Raw genomic sequence first — 19,706 nt, 5'->3', positions numbered from 1 at the left:
GCAGGAGACCCTGGTTCAATCCCCGGGTTGGGAAGATCCCCTGGAAAAGGGATAGGCTACCCACTCCAGTGTTCTCAGGCTTCCCTGGTGGCTCAGATGGTAAAGAATCCACCTGCCATGCAGGAGACCTGGGTTCGATCCTTGAGTTGGGAAGATCCCCTGGAGGAGGGCATGGGAACTCACTCCAGTATTCTTGCCTGGAGAATCCCCATGGACAGAGAAGCCTGGTGGGCTATAGTCCTTGGGGTCGCAGAGTCGGACACGACTGAGCGACTAAGCACAAGCACAAGAAGAGAATATTGTGTGCATGTTTGTATGTGTGTGAGAGAGAGACAGAGGGAGAGAGAGAGAGGCAGTCTAGCCTGGGGGGATGTGTGGGCTGTTGGCAGAGGGAGGGAGCAGGCCCAGGAAAGGTGCGACATCACATGTTGTAAGCACTGTGAGTCTTCATAGGCACCACTGCATGATGGGGGTGGGAGACGCGTTTCAGTGGGGGTCTGGCCATCTGTGTGTGTGAGTGAATGTACGTGGATGGGAACAGGAGGACCAGGACAAACAGCCAAGGGGAAAAGCATCCTGCATCCATCAGTTCTTTCCAGAAGAGGAGTCTGGTAGATGGGATCTGTATGTGCTAGAACACTGCAACAGCAGAGCCGTAGCCCAGCTGTGGCCAGTGACTTCTGCACGGTGAGGCGGCAGGGGCAGGGAGAGAGCCCCGGGTGGTGGGTGGCAGGACACCTGCACCAGCCATTCGCCCCTGGAGATGAAGGTGGCTCCTTCTTTTATTCCTTCCATCACCCCTTCTCCTCTGTGATAGATGGGCCGAGCTGTTTGCGGTGTGCAGAGGCTGACAAAACGCAGTGATCAGATTGGAAATCAAAGCTCTCCCGGCGCTGGCTGGCCGGGTGCCTGCCTTCCTGCTGCCTCCCGCAGTGGGCGCAGCAGAGGGATGAAGCAGCTGCTGCCGTTTTCCCCCAGGAGTTGTTTGGGGTTTTACTTTTATTTCTCCCAAGACAGAGTTGCTGGAGAGGGTAGCCAAGGCGCCAAAGAAAGGAAAGGAGACAGAAGGCAAGCATTGGAATGCACGGGAGAAAGAGCTGTGCACACGGGGAGGAGAGACAAGACAGGCAGCTGAGGGAAGCCTTTGTCCCTGCCTTTTTTTCTGTGTTCTCTGATTTCTGCATGGCCTCCTATCTTTTTCCCAGCTGCCCTGCCTCTGTCGTCAGAGGCACTCCACAAAGCACGGTTTAGCGCACAGGGTGTGATGGAAATGAGTCATGTGTTCTGCTCCCTGGAATGGCTGGGAAACTGAGGCAGGACACATTCGGGGCTCTTTAACTGGATGCTCTTTGGTCCTACCTACTCCCTGTCTTTGGTTTCGGAAAGTATCCATCCTCACATTCTCCTTACAGGATAAAGCGTTGATTCCTGTCTCTGCTTCTCTGACCCCTTCTCCCAGGACGCTTCGTGCTTGGAACTGCCCCTCAGGGTCCCTGACCTAAGTGTTATGGGTTGACTCTGCCCTCTGCTGGATCAAAAGGTGGAAATGAGGCAGAAAAGGGGAATCGTTCCAAAAAACACACGCTGGTCTGCTTCCCAGGAAAGTCTTTGGTTAAAGCAACCCAAACCCTAAATGAATACAGCTCAATATGTCTGTGATGTATTAATACCCTGATAAGCCGGTCAGAATAGGTTTCCAAATAGACCTGTTACATAAGAGGCAATAAATACTGTCTCTCTTCTCTCCATGCTTGTGCAAGAGAAGGGCCTTTGTGCAGGATCCTGGGGCCTTGGAGACAGAGTCCTGGAGATTCTGACCTCTTGACTGCGGGGGTGGGATGGGAGGGTGGGGTCCTGAATCCTATAACGTAGGTCTCCCGTGACGCCCATACCGCGCAATCCTGCCCTTTGCTCACTGCTTAATGACTTTCTATTTTGTTTTACAACCTACAATCTGCTGCCTGTCCCGGTCAACGGTATCTCTCTTTCCTGCTGCTGCTGCTGCCTCGGATGCTTTTATGGCCATCGATTCCCTCCACTGGTTCCCCAAAGAGGTTCTTTTCCTTGAGCCAGAGCGTCATTCCGGCGGATTACAGTGCCTGCCACTCTGCACTCCGATTTATTGCCATCCTGGGCTTTATTCTCCCCTACACTTGCAGCCAAGCCTCATTCATTTCGTTTTCTGGGGCAAGCAGAATGCAGGAAGTTGCTATTAATAGGAGAAAGAATGTCATCCCGGCAGGGTTAGTGATGTCTGCCTTTATGGTCTGCAGTTCCAGAGCCTAGCTGTGGCCTGAGCACCACTCTTTTTCCCAGAAGTGATGAACCCAGTAGGAATCTCCCTTAGGAATTGACCCTCTAAAAGCTTGACACTCTTTTCAAGCTTTAGTGGACAAACGGTGTTCTTGTTTGGGGGCAAGCTCGGCCATACGTCCTACACTTTCCCCTGCGTGTGACCAGCAGTTTGCATCTAGAGGGAGAACTGGACAGAGCTGTAGGTGAGGTCTGAGTGCAGAGGGCTGGGCGCGAGGGAGGTGGAGAGGAGGCAGGCGCAGCATGTGACATGTCAATTCCCCTTAAGAGGGCTTTGCAGGTTTCCCGGACACTAATGTATGTGAATCCAATTGAAGTCACTCTATCGGTTATATTTACTTTGATAAACATGTTTACTAATCACTTATCACAAATCAAATAATAGAGCACTTTCTAAACAGTGTCCCACAGATAATAAATGTCTTTTGCATATGAATGGAAAACGTTACATCTCAGCTGTTTGTTGCAAGTCTGGCTCACTCTCTCAGAAGTAGAATTTAGAAACTGGCCAGGGGCTGCAGAGAGCAAAAGGGCAGCAGCTGCCCCTCCAGGGAACTTCCTCAGCTCCTGTGGACTGCCCGCAGGCTGTGTAGTCTTCAGCTCCTTCATACAGGAACAGGAGCCACAGAAAAATCTCCCAGTGGGTTACACTTGTGGGTGTAGTTCACCCAATCTAACTGACTAGCCAGGAGACTTCACAGAGACAGCCGAGGCGGTTGGAGACCACCAAGGACTGTGTTGGGATTTTTTCCTGGCATGGGCTCAAGAAGCCATGTCTTAACAAAACGTTCCCAGGAAAGTACAGTTTGCCAAAGCAGTATGGCTGGGGGATGGGGTGGCTGAGATAGCATCTGTTTGGTCATGTATTCTTTTTTTTTTTTAATGTTATTGAAGTATAGTTGATTTACAATGTGTTAATTTCTGTTGTATAACTGAAGAAGGACACAATGGTTGGCTAGCCTCAGTGATTCAATGGACCTGAACTTGGACAAACTCTGGGAAGCAGTGAAGGACAAAGAGGCCTGACGTCCTGCAGTCCCTGGAGTTGCAAAGAGTCAGGCATGACTTAGAGACTGAACAACAACAACATCTTTATACACACACACACACACACACACACACACACATATATGCACACATCGGGCTTCCCTGGTAGCTCAGATGAAAATCTCCTGGAGAAGGAAATGGCAACCCACTCCAGTATTCTTGTCAAAAATCCCTGGACAGAGGAGTCTGATGGGCTACAATCCATGGGGTCACAAAGAATTGGATAAGATTGAGAGACTAACATACATTAAAAAAAAAAATATATATATATATATACACACATATAATTTTTCATATTCTTTTCCACTATGGTTTGTCATAGAGTATTTAATATGGTTCCTTGTGCTATACAGTATGACCCTGTTCATATAGTCTATATATAAGTTTGCCTCTGCTAATCCCAAACTCCCATTCTTTCCCTCCCCTCCCTGCCCCTTGGTAATACCAAATCTGTTCCTTGTGTCTTGAGTCTGTTTTTGTTTCAACGTATGTTGATTTGTATTGTATTTGTTATTATTTAAAAATATATGATTATGTATTTATTTGGCTGCCTTGGGTCTTGGTTGCGGCAGGTGGGAGCTTCATTGCATCACGTGGGATCTTGCGTTATGGTACGCCTGAGTTGTGGCGCTTGGGCTCTGGAGAGCTCAGACTCAGTAGTTGTGGCACATGAATTCAGTTGTTCCATGGCATGTGGGATTTTAGTTCCCTGACTAGGGACCAAACCCGTGTCACCACATTTCAAGGTGGATTCTCAATCACTGAACCACCAGGGAAGTTCCTGTATTGTATTTCAGACTCTACATTTAAGTGATACCATATGGGCTTTCTTTTTGTCTGGCTGACTTAGTATGATACTCACTAGGCCCATGTATACTGCTGCAAATGGCTTTATTTCATTATTTTTGGTGGCTGAGTAATATTCCATTGCATATGCATACCACGGCTTCATCCATTCATTTGTCGATGGACATTTAGGTTGCTTCTGTGTCTTGCGTTTGGCCACATATTCTAAAAGAGAAGTTTGGAGGTGGTCAGGGTGGGACTTGGTGTCTAAAGTGATGTGCATTTCTCAAAAGGGCGACACTATATAATGCACATGATTGTGTGAGAAGCATCATTGCCGTTAGGTCTCTAATGACTGTTTTACAGCCAACACAGAAGGTACTCTTGCAGCCTCCTGCATGAGTACTGATCTGAGTATTGGACTTCACCTCCAGGAAGATAACAAAGTGGCTGCAAACAGAGCCTGGGAGCCTGAGTCCAGCTTTGTGGTTTCCACCTGACTCTGACCCATCGCTTAGACCCTGTGGGTTCCTAGTCTCATTTTGAAGACAGGAGAAATATATTTTTAGAAGAAATTCCTAAATACAGACCTTGGTGGGGGCTGGGGGGGGGACAGTTTCCCATGCCTACCTAGAAGCAAGGCCAGCTTTAGATCAGTCTACAGCATCCTGTCTGCTCTCACTCAAAACTGTGGAAGAGAGAATTGCTAGGAAATTAAAATTAGACTTTTGTTATTATCATTCTTGTTTTTCTTTAGCACAGATGCAATAGCTGCCTCCTTCCACCAATCATTCCAAATTGGCATGTTCCTCACTCTACAGAAAGGCAAGGGTGAAGGATGTAAAGAATATGGGAGGTACCACATCCCTGGAAGCAGTGAATGATGCTCAGACAGCAGTGTGACTGCTTCCCCCACCCTCCTCTACTCCACTCCCTCTTCCTAAATTTTCTGAGCAATTTGGCCCAGGCTTTTCGTTGAGAATAATCTTCAACCCTGCAGGTAACTATATTGCAACCCTCTTTCTCCCTGGGTGTTCTTCTGATCACTGAACATTTTAAACCGGTTTTGATGAAGCTAAAATTGCCAAAATGCATCCTGTTAGGACTCTGGGAGTACAGATGTGTGTTAGCACCACATTCTCAGTAGGAGAAAGAAGCCCAGGGGTGACCAAGAAGAGGGGCTTACCCTGCAAGGTGGGACCCTGCATCTGAAATCCATTCACTAGTGGGGAAAGAAACAAGGGGAGACTTGGTCAGCTTTGTTGGGGAGATGCTAGGAAACACTGTATCGGACATAGAAAGCCACAAGATCAGGGAACCTGGCAGGTCTCCAAGTGGGACGAAGGAGATCTGTGCTTTCATCCCCTGACTTGGCAATTCTCTGATAATTACCACTGAAGGAGCCATCATGTTGCTGATTTTACTTAATGTGCTTAAATTCTAATTAATATTATTGGATTCTTCTTAGAGGTGAAACTAAACATGCTTGTTTGCTCTTTCAAGAATTTGCATAAGGGGTGAAGGCATGTTGGCATTTATTGCTTCTCAGCAATTGGCATTTTCGTCTTCCCAGTCTCACTCCACTTTCTGTTCTAACCTGCTAACCTTTTCTCTCTCTGTTCACCTGGCTGAGGAGAGGACAGCTGTGGGTGTCAGACAGCCCTGCCTGTCAGAGACCAGGATGCAGTGATGGGAGCCCAGGCAGGGAACTGGGAAGTCCTGCAGGGCTGGGGTTCCTGCAGAGACAGCTTGTCTCGTGCAGGTGAGGAAACTGAGGTGAAGCTTCACAGAAGCAGAGCGACTCACCTGTGATCACAGGTTTAGGTTCCTGTGTCCGGAGGTAGAGATTTGTCTCTGCCTCCGGCCTTGTTTTGATAAGTCCATGAGATATAATTATACATGAAAAGATTTTGCCTGCTATCACGTATCAGAAAGTCTGAGCTATTATTTTCCTGGTTAACTAATAAAACAACCCCAAACTCCCATGCAATGTCTGCTGCGTCCTCCTGGCCCACGTTTCGAGCTTTCATGGAGTCTGAATTGTGCCGTGGTGACTTCTGGTGGCTCGCCATGTGCCACGAGGGGCAGGCTCCTGAGTCGCCCTGGAGGGCAGCTGGAGCAATTCTGCGTTTGGGTTGTGCCTGAGGCCAGCCTGGTCTCAGAGGAGCCTGGTTTGGGGTGGAGTGTGTCTGCCATGTGCCTTCCCTCTGGACATTCACTAACTGGGGGTGAGGATGGGCGAGGTGCCATGCTGAGCACAACTGGGCCGGGGGGTAAATAAAAAAGAAAATGCATGAGCCCTGCCTTCACAGTGGGCACGTGGCCTAGGCAGTGACAGAGGTGACCACGGATACAGGTATTGCAGGGTGGTGGATGTCAGCACAGGCATGACGGGTGGGATGGAAGGTGCATGTGGGGAGGAGGTGGGGAGAGGTGCTCTAGGCAGACAGATGGGGCAGCATGGGATGTGGAAACCTGGAGAAACTCAACAAACACACCCTGTTTTACGGCTTCTGTGCAAGGTGATGGGTCTGGATGAGGCTGGGGCGTCCTGGTAAGCTGTTCTGAAATGTCATACTGAGGGTTCTGGGCATCACTGGAGGCTTGGGAACAAATGAGTCTCAAATAGATTTGCTAGAAAGGTCCTTCCAGCAGGAAGAGAGGCTGGAGGCCAGAGGTCAGTCAGGAGAGGCCGGAGTGGCTGCCACCCAGGGTGGGTGAGGTGGGAGCCTCCCCACCCATCCCATTGCCTGGAGTTCAGAAGGAGGTCAACCTAGTAAGCTTTGGGATGATTTGAGCTGCTGTTGAAGGGTCAAGATAAGGGGGTAATTTATGCAGAAAAAGACAGCTCTCCTCCAGCCCAGTGAGAATCCCTTCCTACAGAGACCAGCTAATAGAGTTTCACTAAAGGCACCGGGGGGTGCTGTGAAGGACTTGCATAATCACTTGCCTGGTGTTGGTTGAAGGAAATTACTCCGCTAGGATCAGCTGATGTATCTCCAGCCACATGAGGGCTGACTCCATGGCTGCATCTTTTCTTCGGAGTTTCCTGCTGCCTCCCCTTCCAGCCACCCTCACCCTCCAGGATCCTTCCTGCTCTTCCTGCTGCTTGGGGAGGCGGCCAGAGGGGTGGAGAGCATCCCTCTGGGCAAGGCTCCCTGCTTTTGGTTCAGGACTGGGCTTCATGCCTTCAGAGCTAAGATTGTGTCCATCTTTTCCAAGTCTGTCTGGTGTCTATTACTGAATTGTCCATGCCAGTCCCCTGCTTGCTTTCTTTTAAGCAGTTGTTATCTCCTTTTTTGGATAAGCTCCTAAAACATAGATAGTAAGGAACATGTTTTGTTCTAAAAAGCGAGCAGAGCATCCCCACAGGCATAGAAGCACAGTAAACAGCTGTTTAATGGTCAGCGTGATGATGGAAGCATGGATTTGGTGACTTGGAAAATCATACCGAAGAGAGGGGTATGTGTGTTCGCACACAAGGTTTTAAACATCAGCACCTCCCTGTTCTTCTCGAGTTCTTTCTACTTTCCTTGTATGTTTCTTTGAACCTTGGATGGTTTTGAGGATTGAATGGGCAGATAAGTTTTTCCCCATTTGACACATAGGAAAACTGAATCGCAGAAAGGGTGGGACCCAGGCTTGTCATAGCAAATGAGATAAGAAGACAAGGATCCAGCTGGCTCGACTCTGTGGAAGTCAGGCCAGAAGCTCGGTGCATGGCCGCTGCTTCTCTTCACTATGAACTGGGAACTGAGGTTCCATCAGATAAAATACACCACTGTCTAGCAACCTCCAGATGGGAGAGATCTTAAAATCTAAGTAATACCTGGTGCATTGTCAAGCTTTCAGAGCGCTCAGTGCACAGTCTCTCTTTGAATCCACCAACCCCAGAAAACACTGTTGTTTTATGTCAAGTTAAGGAATCAGGAGATACACGTTCCCATCCCCAACCTTTTTTTTTTTTTTTTTAATTTCTATTGGAGTAGAGTTGCTTTACAATGTGTTAGTTTCTGCTGTACAGCAAAGTGAATCAGCCATGCGTATACATACATCCCCTGCTTTTGGATTTTCCTCCCCATTTAGATCCCACAGAGCACTGAGTAGAGTTCCTTGTGCTATACAGCAGGTTCTCGTTAGTTATTTATTTTATACAAAGTAAAGCACCCCACTCCAGTACTTTTGCCTAGAAAATCCCATGGACGGAGGAGCCTGATAGGCTGCAGTCCATGGGGTCGCTAAGAGTCAGACACGACTGAGCGACTTCACTTTCACTTTTCACTTTCATGCATTGGAGAAGGAGATGGCAACCCACTCCAGTGTTCTTGCCTGGAGAATCCCAGGGACGGGAAGCCTGGTGGGCTGCCGTCTATGTGGTCGCACAGAGTCGGACACGACTGAAGCGACTTAGCAGCAGCAGTGTATATACTGCAGAAGGCAATGGCACCCCACTCCAGTACTCTTGCCTGGAAAATCCCATGGAGGGAGGAGCCTGGTAGGCTGCAGTCCATGGGGTTGCTAAGAGTCTGACACGACTGAGCGACTTCACTTTGACTTTTCACTTTCATGCATTGGAGAAGGAAATGGCAACCCACTCCAGTGTTCTTGCCTGGAGAATCCCAGGGACGGGAAGCCTGGTGGGCTGCCATCTATGGGGTTGCGCAGAGTCAGACACGACTGAAGCAACTTAGCAGCAGCAAGCAGCAGCAGTGTATATATATCAGTCCCAATCTCCCAATTCATCTTACCTTGCAACTCTTTTTTGAACTAAATAGCTACATAGCCATAGGCTTAAGAGGGACATAGCTGTGTGTCTAAATTTCTCCAGGGTCTGTATCTATAGATGACTTCTTAGGCCCTTCCAAGTACCAAATATACACCTTCTGCAAAGTTCTCAGTAAAACACCTTCCCTGGCACATAGACGCAGCACACAGACCTATTTATTTTCTGTGCAACACCATATTCTATCCTCTCATAAAATGCCCATGATTGATTATAATCTGTCTCAGCTTCTCTTTGGCAGAGCAAAATATCTGTGTATGTCTTATTCATCCTATGCGGCATCACTTAAGCGCCCAACGCACTGCGTGGTCCGCTTGTCAAACAAGTGAAGAATTCGATAAGCCCCTGACCCTAACCCTAACCTACAGCCCTGTGGCCACGGCCCCATCTCTGGATGCTGTTTTCTTCCCGTGGAGGCAACTCCCTTCCCCTGTGCTCCTGCGTGTGTACCTTTAGTTCAAGGCGAACTCAGAACTCACTGTCCTGCCCTGAGATTCCCAGTCCACATGCCCCTCCCACCTCCAGGCAGCTGACACCCCGACCAGGAGGCCCTTCTGGTGCTCGGACCTGCTGGCTTGACCCTTTGCCCCGTGGTGTCAGCGCCCCTGGGTGGCCCTTACCCACCCCGCCTGCTTGTCTGGCTGCCGGCTCTTCTCAGCACCTCCCAGAGCAGGACCTCGTTGCCCACCTCACCCGCCCCCCCCACACCCTGTGCTGGTTCCTCTCTGCAGCCTCCCAAGCATCTCATGCAGTCTTTCTTATAGGGTCACCTCCCAGTTGCAAAACGTTTGTGAAAATTACAAACAGGATCATCTTAGTCCTGAGCCCCAGAAGCCGGCCCTGAGAGGCGAATTTGTGTGAAAGTGATGTATTAAGGGCTTGTTCCCCGGAGAGACCACAGAAGGAGCAGGGGTGGGGCAGCCAGGAAGGGCAGGTGTCCCAGAAGCCGGCACACCACTGCTGCCATGGGGACACACACCCCTCCCCGGGCACCTCGGCCCCTGGGAGTGGGTGCGGAGGGGCACCCATAGTCTAAGGCAGCCTCCAGGGAGAGGCAGGCGTGGCCTCTTCAGAAGAGAAGTGCAGAACCAGGGCTAGGGCACAGACACAACACGAGGGCCACAGGGGCTGGGCCGACAGACTGCAGCCACGCGCTGCACTCGTGGGGATACCCTGTGGATGGAGCACTGGGACTCACGCCCGGCTTCCTGCCTCGCTGGTCCAAGTGCTGTTTTGTCTCCTCAGCCTTGAGCTTCTCCCCAGCTGGTGGTTCGAGTCCTCACCGTAGGTCATCCTGACTGGTGACAGGAGGGCATCGGAGAGAGGATCCAGGCCTGGGGGAGGGATTCCAAGTGTGTCCAAACAAGGAGCTGGAGCTGAAACTTGCCCCAGCGATGGGACCAGCGTGGCACATATGCTGCTTCGTCTGAGGCTGTCTCCCACGCACAGTGTGCCAGGCTGGCATATCTTCCCCAGCCACCCCCAGCTCTGGGCTCAGGGACACGGAGGACATCCAGGCCTGTTTCCAGCATGACCGGGCACCCTGATACACACCGTCCACCTCCAGTGTACCTGAGTGAGTACTGGTTTTCCAGGTGTACCTGTGAACGGTGTCAGCTTGGACCAAAATTAGTGCATCCCCCTGCTGCTCTCCTGCCAGCTGGTCCACCCTCTCCAGGGTGAAGCTCCACCTCAGGTGTGGGCTCTACACAGCCTGGCTGTCAGGACAGGATGGCTGGTGGGATCAGAGACACAGATGAGAAGAAGCAGATTGATTTGCCTCTGGGAATCTGGCCCCTCCTCCCAGGGCGGGCCACCCTTGAAGAAGGGGGCAGGGCTTAGGCTTGGTGTCTCGGTGGCTTAGTGGCCCTTGACGATTTTTTTGGGTGGTCCTTGCAGAGCTCTTCAGTTTGGGTCTCTGGTCTTTCCTATCTTCAGGAGAAAGAAGACAGTCCTTCACGTGGCTTGCTGCTTTAGTTCCTGTAGGGAAAAAATGGCACGCTTAAACTAGGCAATTTGAGGAGAGTTTTTAATAAAGTGGATGTTTACAAAGGTGCAGCCAAAGTGCAGGAAAGACCACGATGGTTAATTAGGACCCCCAGGCACAAACGGGGCAGGAGGGGGGATTGGCTGATGGTTAAAGGAGGAGGCTGAAGCTCTAACCAGGGACAGAGGCCCCTGGCCAGGAGCTGTGACCTCTGACAGGGGTGTGGACAACTGGTGGTATTCCCTCCCCAGCCCATCAACTGACCCGACAGGAGGTCGGAGGTCAGGAAACAGTCGATGTGACCCACACTAGTCAGTCTGAGGTGGATGGATGGGACACAGAAAGTGCAGGACACTCACTTACTGGCTTCATCTCACCTACCTTTTCTGCCAAAGCCTGATGCTCCTTACAGACCAAATGTCCATCCTTCTGCAAGCACGCTGGTGTCTTTCCACAGCTCCACTGCACTTTGCTATGCTGTTTTCTCTACCTGAAATGCTGTGCCTTGCTCTGTTCTCTTTAGCAAGCTCCTTCCAATCTCAAAGGCCACCTTGACTCTCACAAGACCCAGATTGCCTTGAGAATAGCCAAAAATCCTTGGAATAGAAAGACACATGTTGTATGCCCCCTCCCCTATCCATATTACAGATAGATTGAGGATGGATGGCCTTCAGAGCACACATCTTTTTTTTCTCTGAAAGGCAGAAACTGTAGCAGTTCAGAGATGTGAGGCCAGTGTGAATTGTGAGTTCAATGTTTGTGTCTGTAGGTGACCCAAGCCAATTTCATACAAGTGTATATTCCAGTAGGGTCAAAACTGGGCTTCCCTGATGGCTTAGTGGGTAAAGAATAGGCCTGCAATGCAGGAGACCTGGGTTCAATCCCTGGGTTGGAAAGATCTCCCTGGAGGAGAGCATGACAACCCACTCTAGTATACTTGCCCAGAGAATCCCATGGACAGAGAAGCCTTCCAAAGGATCACAAAGAGTCGGACATGACTGAGCGACTAAATACACACACACACACACACACACACACACACACACAGGGTCAAAATTAGCAACCCCCCTTGCCCCTATAGAAAAGAGCTAAGGTGCCAGCTGTTTTTTGCTGAATTTTCAGCAGGTTGGTGATGGAGCATCCTGGTTTGTCTGTTGGTTGGTGTCCTGCAGAAGCGGACGTGGGAGATGCACAGGTCAGCTGCACAGAGCTCGCTGTTGGTATTTCTGGGCCCTCCTCCTTGTGATGCTTTGCTCTGAAGCTTGAAGGGAGGTGCCAGGCACAAGCTCAGAGGAACCAGGCTTAGGGTGCAGCCAGACCATTTCTGTGAGATAAGAGGAGATTGTGATCAGGTGCTGTGAAGGGCGGAAGCACTTACTTCGCCGTAGGCTCAAATGTTGCTGGAGACGTGTCGCTTTTCAAAGGCAGTTAAAGGGCCATTTGAGAGAAGGGATGGGTGGATTACCCACTGTCCAGGCCCATTATAGTCCTCAGATCTTCAGGCAGGTGTGTTTAAGAAAGGCCGAGCCAGAATTGTTCTGTCTTTCTTCAATAATCCTTCTCTTTATTTCAACACTCTTTTTGTGTCTATCTTCAGAAGGTGCCAAGCAGATCTTTCTGCACTATTTTTCTTCCAGCTTCCAGGTTCCTATTTCTCTCTCTGTCTCTTTTTCTCCTTTTCTCCCAAATCCAAGAGGAGCTTGAGGCCCCGAATCCACATTTTATGTTTTATCTCTGCAGCACTCATCTTAGCCTTGCTTAATCATTTTCTCTTGCTATTCCTCTATGTACGAATGCAGCCACTGTAATAAAGCCGCTATTCATCAGCAGGAGATTAAGGGCACAGAGGGCTGCATTTTCAGAGCCTTGGTATAATCGGAGCAGCTGCAGAAAATTTCAGGTGTATCAGCTCTCCCCGCCATGCACTGTATTCAGGGGCGTGGTCTGGCATGGCTCCGTGGGGCTGGTCCTCTTCTGGGCAACCACACGTGAGACTCCTCATTGTCAAAGGGGTTGCAGACTATTCACGCAGGCCGGACACCCTTGACGGCGTGCACTCACATGGACCAGGCCCATTCTCTGTAAGAAACCTCTCCAAGGAAAGAACAGGGTGAAGACAGACAGACCGAGAAGGACACGAGCATCGCTGTGAAGTGGTGGACAAGCCATGCCTCCCAGGTTTTCTCTCTCTGTCTGGATCCTCTCAGGATGTTGCATACAGGCGAGACCATGCACTGTCCAGGGGGGGTCTATACATGGGAAAGGAGAGCCTCCAGTCTGGTGGGAAGGGAAGCCCTTTCAGAGAAGTAGGGAAGGCTGAGGACCACTGCCTGGAGGGCCGGACTGTAGACACAAGTGAGGGCATGCACTGAGGCTCTGAATGGAGAGATGATTGGAGTTAGGCTGGAAGCCCGGTGTGTGCAGAGGTTGTTCCTCTGTTCTTTGCACGTGTCGCGGGACGGGCAGAGGAAAGGATGCTCAGGGTGGGTGCCTGGTGCGTCTCAGGGCTGTGGGAGAGGGATGGAGACCTTCAAGGTTGGAGCAGGGAGTCTCCAGTCCTTCCTGGCTCTCTCCTCCTCTTCCCGGCCTGCCTCATGCTGGCTTGTGACTCCTTCTCCAGTGACAAGTAGCTATGTCTTGTTACTCTCCCCTGGATTAGTTAGGGCTGGTTGAGTTTGAAGCTTTACTTATTCCTGATTAATTTTACAGTTGATCCCCATCCTGGAGGAGTCGAAATAGTAATTAAATACGTCTGATTTTAGGAGTAATGTTGTAGAAGTGAATTAAGGGCTATTCCTGGAAAAAACCTGGTGACTGAGTTTTCCACCCAGTCTTCTCCCGACTCCCACTGACCGAAGCTTCGGCTCTGCTTGGAAGTGCACTTACGCTCTTTTCACTTTTTTTTTAAACTACCTGGGAGAATCGTCTCCCGTGCACTGTGATGGAGACTCGATAAATGAGACAGATAGAAGGTGGCAGGTGTGAGGAGGGGCCAGGAGTTGGCTGCCAGGTTACCTCTGCGATCCAGGTCTGTCGAAGCCACATTAATTCCGTGGAGACTCAGCAAGACTGATAGCCAGCAGTGGCGGTTTGGACATCTACTCATGACCTTGGAAGTGTCCCAAGCCAGGATGGAAGCCATGCCAGATTTTCCATGTAGTATTTCACAAGGGGGCCGCCTAACCACGCTGCAGTTGGGTGTGTTGGAGCATGAGTGATTCTGCAAACGGCCGTGTCTGGCCCTGTGAGCGTGGTGCAGTGTGGTGAGACCGCTTCCATTTCAGTCAATTTCCAGTCATTAGACACTCACGAGAAAGCCCAGCCTGGTCCCCTCATGTTCACCAAGAGGCTGCGAGATGCCCCCTTGACGGGCATCAGAAACAATTATTCAGGCAGTTTCGAGGTTGTTGATCAGCCTGTCCTGCAGCAGCTCCGTTCACCTGGTGTCTGGTTGCATTTAAGCTGCTGGAGGAGAAAATAGCCAGGACTCTGCTTCTGACTTGCCAGAGTGTATTGGTCGTAAGAAAGTTCTTTCCTATAAAGTGGTCGAAAAGTGTTTCAAATGAGAGTCCTAGTGCCCATTTTGCTGCTGCTCTCATGTCACCAACAACCAGAGAAATGTCTAAATTAATGGTTCTCAAAATGAGGTCCCCAGCCCAGGTAGGGGCCGAGCAGTCTGTCCTTTATCAGGAATTACAGGTGGTTCTGGTGCTTGTTGAATTCAAATGTTGTGGGGACTTTAAAAAATATATATTTTATTGCAAAATATTTGCTTTACAATATCGTGCTGGTTTTTGCCACACATTAAAATGAACCGGCCACAGATATACCATATATCCCCTCCCTCTTGAAACTTCCTCCCATCTTCCACCCCATCCCACCTCTCTAGGTTGTCATAGAGCACTGGGCTGAGTTCCCTGTGTCATACAGCAAATTCTGACTGGCTATCAATTTTACATATGATAATGGATATATTTCCATGCTACTCTCTCAATTCATCCCATTATGGGGACTTTTGAGAGGCCCTGGATAAGGACATTCAAGATCACTGGCTTTAGGGAAAACAAACAAAAACTGGGTTTGCATCTTGTTTCTGCAGCTTACTATCAGGGTCATCTTAGTTCATTTGGATAATATTTATTAGACACAGTTAGCCTCATCTGTAAATTGGCAGTAATAAGTGAACCCAACCAAGTTTTTCAAGATGACAAAATAACACACAGGTTACACTTGCAGTGTGTGTGGGCCAAGTCGCTTCAGTTGTGTCTGACTCTTTGCAACCCCATAGACTATAGCCCGCCAGGCTCCTCTGTCCATGGGGAATTCTCCAGGCAAGACTACTGGAGTGGGCTTCCATGCCCTCCTCCAGGGGATCTTCCTGACCCAGGGACTGAACCTGCATCTCTCAAAAATCCTGCATTGGCAGGCGGGTTCTTTACCTCTAGTGCCACGTGGGAAGCCCCAGAGACTTGCAGGGTACCTAGCATATAGTAATATGTGTTCAGTAAACATTAGCCGTGAGTATGAATTTAGCCAGTTCCTCCATTTGCATCCAAGCAAAATCCTGAGCAGCGGTCACCCTTAAGGTCATGAATATGAATGACATCCCAGGTACATTGCCAACAAAGCAAGCTGTGGAGTGTGTTGTTCTTAGGGGATTTCACACCATTATGGGTCAAATCCACAGTTCAGTGAGGTAGCCTGAGAGGAAGAGCATCAGGTGTGCAAGGAAAGCACAGCATCAGGGGAGGTCCAGCATGAGGTGCTTCCTCTATTGGCTGCACTTTCTCAGGTATGTTCAGGATATTATTATCGCAGCTGACAGTAAATGTGCTCTAGACCGGTCCAGCCTGCAAGTGCCTCTGGTGACTGGAGAGCTTATTAAAATACAGGTTCCAGTTCATTACATCTGATGTGGGGGCCTGAGAATCTGTGTTTCAAATAAGCTCCCAAGTGATGCTCATCTGCTGGTTTTCTGATCACACTTTCCTGTGGTGAAGTGCTATTAATAGCTCAGTGCTCCTAAAGCTCTCATATGCATATGATTCCCTCTAGATTTATGCTGAAGAAATGGTCTGGGGGCCGCCAGCATTGTCATCTCTTGGGAGCTTACTGAAAGTGCAGAATTTCAGGCCCCACCCCAGATGTACCAAATCAGAATGTGCATTTCGGTAAGAGTCCAAGGAAATTTATAAAATGTGTCACCCATTCAGGGTATGTGTTTATTCACATTGGACCCGGCTCTGGTTAAATGCCGTGCTCTCACCATCTTGAAATTCTTAATAATTCTTGAACAAAGGGTTCTGCATTTGCATTTTGCACTGAAAACCACAAATCATGCAGCCTGGTCCTGGACACCGCTCTCTACATCCGTGCTTTTCAAACTTAGGTGGGTACATGACCCAACTGGGGTATTGTTAGGAATTCGTGTGTCTGGCTTCCAAAAGATTCTGAATCGGTAGGACAAGAAGATCTGTAACAAACACCTCACCTGATTTTGATGCAAGTGGTTCATACCCACTTTGAGAAATACTCCACTGGTCAGCTTTCGCATCATTTCTCTCCTTTATTGTCCAAAAAAAAAATAAATCAGTAAGCGGCACAAAGTGAGCTGGACAGCAGAGCAGAGGTGTTTCTGGTTGAGCAGTTTTCCCCACAGGGGCTCTCAGCAAGCCTCCACACCCGCGCCTGAGAGGCCCAGTGATGATCCTGTGACATTTACACAAGTATGAGTGGAAAGGATGCACAGACCAGGAGAACGGTCTCGAGAGGGACCGCCTGGGGGAGCGGGCGCGCCTGGCAGCAGTCCTCAGGCTTTTTATGGTCACAGAGAACTTTGAGAATTCAATGGGAGCAACTGTCCCTCCCCACTGAAAACCTCACCTTTGCGCATCCTAAGGGGAACCCAGGACCAGGAATTAGAACCTGGCTGAGATATTTGACTCCATCACCCCCAGCTGTCTGTTCTGGGCAAGTTATCCGACCGTTCCGATCCTGGAGGCCTGATCTTTAAGGTGGAGAATGGTAAGATCATCTATCTCAGCAATTTGCTGCAAGAATCACAGTGTGGATGTAAAAGCGCTTTGTACTCTGCAGAAGAAGATATAAATTGGAGGCAATATTGTACCTACTGTGGCTCTGTTGCTATTTCCAGCCTTATACTCAGGATCAGGACACTGCCTTTGTGAATTTAGCCTCAGGCCATAGAACATATCCTGTGTAGCTAGAGAAGGAAATGAATGCAGAGAAACTTGATGAGGACTTGGCCAGAGTAGCTAGGAAATTTGAAAGTGCAGGAAAAGAGAAGGGAGCTTCCACAATTTGGGGACTCCAGATGCAGAAATAAAAGAAAGAAAATCTATTTTTACACGTGCGAACAGTTTTGAGATTTTGGAAAATGCCTTCAGTCTAGCAGTAATTGAACATTTCTGCCCCTGGGTGTAATGAAGAGAAATAGCAATGGTGGTGGTCTGTATTTAGTTTTGACTTCAAAAGCCTTCTGTTGGAATCTGCTATTCTGAGATGAGAGGAAGAATGTTTAGTAGTTAAAGTCTGGGTTTCTGATCTAGCAGCTATTATCTGTGTGATTTAGGAGAAGCGTTCAGTGTTTTGTTCTTCAATTCTTTTCACCAATAGGACCTTCCTCGTGGCGTTGCTATGAGTGTTGGACAACTTAGTACACCCAGAACATTTAGAAAGTAAAGCGAGGAATTATCATCATGCATATCATGGAAATCTCAGAGGGAGGAGAGGTGGGGGTAGTCCCAGGGCCGAGCTATTCTTGGGATGGACAATGACTCCAGGTTATAGCTACTGAATATTTAGGACTATTGAAACCATTCTGTGCTCAGGGGTTTTCAGACACAGGGTCACTCAGCCAGTGTGCTGAGGCTGCAGTTCTGCAAGGCCTCTGATGCTGAAATCCAGGCCAAAGCAAACAGGAGGTGCCTGTGTGTACACTGGGAGCAGGGTGCCCAGTCATCTCAGTCTTGCCAAGAAGACCCTGATGGCATCTGTTTCTTTGTGGTCCCCTTGACTTACACATCTGGTCCTCTCTCCAGGTGCACGATTGACAATCGGGTCACCCGGGTGGCCTGGCTGAACCGCAGCACCATCCTCTACGCCGGGAATGACAAGTGGTGCCTAGACCCCCGCGTGGTCCTCCTGAGCAACACGCAGACCCAGTACAGCATCGAGATCCAGAATGTGGACGTGTACGATGAGGGCCCCTACACCTGCTCCGTGCAGACGGACAACCACCCCAAGACATCCCGCGTCCACCTCATCGTGCAAGGTAGGCAGACTTGGGGCCAGCCAGGGGTGGCTGGGAGGGCCTGTGTCTGACACTTTCACTGTGATCCTCAATTTAAATGAGACTGTCTGTTCCATCTGGCCAGGACGGTTTCCTAATTTTCGCTTTGCCCTTAGATCCTGAAATTTCAAATCATTTTCCCATTGAATAGGACTAGGATTTGGGGCCTTTTCTTTGCTCCTGATCCAATAATACATTGTCTCAGAAAATTATCTCCTCATTATTTCTTTCCTTGGCTTTTTTCTCCTCTGAGTTTTTTAAAGGTTCTATCCAGCGCTAAGTGTGCTTTATTTTCAGAGCAGCGTGTTAGCTCTTCTGGCTCTGCGCATATGCCATCCCTCACACAGCCTGCAAAGAAGGCAGAGCCGACCGCGGATGCTCTAGACACCTACCTGGGATGATGACAGCCACCTCTGCTGTTTGCAGCTTGCTTGCTTCTTCTTTCCCCTCCAGCCCGGGACCATGTCTCCCCTTTAATACCTGTGTCTGATTCCCCATGGTTTGATTGCATCCCACTCCCCTCCTGTTCCTCAGAGCCTCTCAACTCACCCCCAGCTTTTGGGATCTGTGTTTTTGCCTCTCTCTTACTTCTGCTGTCTCTGTGCTTCCCTGGCGCTTCTGTGCTTCCCCATAAGCAGAGCAGGTGCTAAACATTCAGACCACAGGTGACCACACAGACAGGTTCCTTGTCAGGGAGCCAGCGCTTTCTGGCTTGGGGGAACCTCAAGTTACCAACTGCGTCTCATGGTTTCCTTCTGTAAAATGGAATCAGTATTGCAAAGGTCTGCGGTGAGGATTACACTTTCCACGTACTGGAGTGTGAAACAGAAGAGGGTCTGGCACACAGAGATGCTATCTAAGTGTTAGCTAGGGCTTCCCTGGTGGCTCAGCAGTAAAGAATCTGCCTGCAGTGCAGGGGACCCGGGTTCGATCCCTGGGTCAGGAATATCCCCAGAGAGGGGAATTGCAACCCACTCCAGTATTCTTGCCTAGGAAATCCCATGGACGGAGGAGCCTGGCGGGCTACAGTCCTTGCGGTCGCAAATAGTTGGACAAGACTGAGAGACTCATGCTTTCACTTTAAAAAAATATAGTTGTTTTTAACTTTTTAAAAAACATAGTTGTGTGTGGACCAGATACCTTATTGTATTACCTCAGAGGTGAAGCCCCCAAGTGATGGAGCTGGTCCCTCTGCTGGGGTTTCTCTCCTGTTCTTCATCCCCCTAGATGGCAGGCCAGGGGCAATATGCCCCCAATCTCCAGCAACCCCCTTGGCAGTACACCCACAGGGAGGAGATAGCTGTGGATGGTGGGTGAAAACACAGGGAGCAGGATGGTGCTTCAAGGAAGATGAATAGGAAGGAGCTAGAAGATTCACGGGGAGCAAGCTGGGAGAAGGCAGGAGAGAGGGCAGCCAGGGTCAGGGTGCCAATTGGGGAAGGCAAGTCGGTGGGCAGTGATGGTTAGAGATCAGGCTG

At 49.6% G+C, this 19,706-nt stretch overlaps 1 protein-coding gene across 7 annotated transcripts in view; it reads left to right on the top strand.

Moving 5' to 3' along the window:
- NTM (neurotrimin) overlaps nt 1-19,706 on the top strand; it is a 973,298-nt gene that overhangs the window by 762,340 nt on the left and 191,252 nt on the right. For all 7 annotated transcript variants that reach the window (XM_061406452.1, XM_061406449.1, XM_061406453.1 and 4 more), the window contains one exon: nt 17,978-18,210. In XM_061406452.1, coding sequence (XP_061262436.1) covers nt 17,978-18,210 — 233 coding nt within the window. The remainder of the gene's footprint in view (nt 1-17,977; nt 18,211-19,706) is intronic.

Source organism: Bos javanicus, chromosome 29 (genome assembly GCF_032452875.1).
Source record: "Bos javanicus breed banteng chromosome 29, ARS-OSU_banteng_1.0, whole genome shotgun sequence".
In the NCBI taxonomy this organism is placed as follows: domain Eukaryota; kingdom Metazoa; phylum Chordata; class Mammalia; order Artiodactyla; family Bovidae; genus Bos; species Bos javanicus.
The sequence above is the reverse complement of the archived record's forward strand: the minus strand, read 5'-3'. Positions and strand labels throughout refer to the sequence as shown.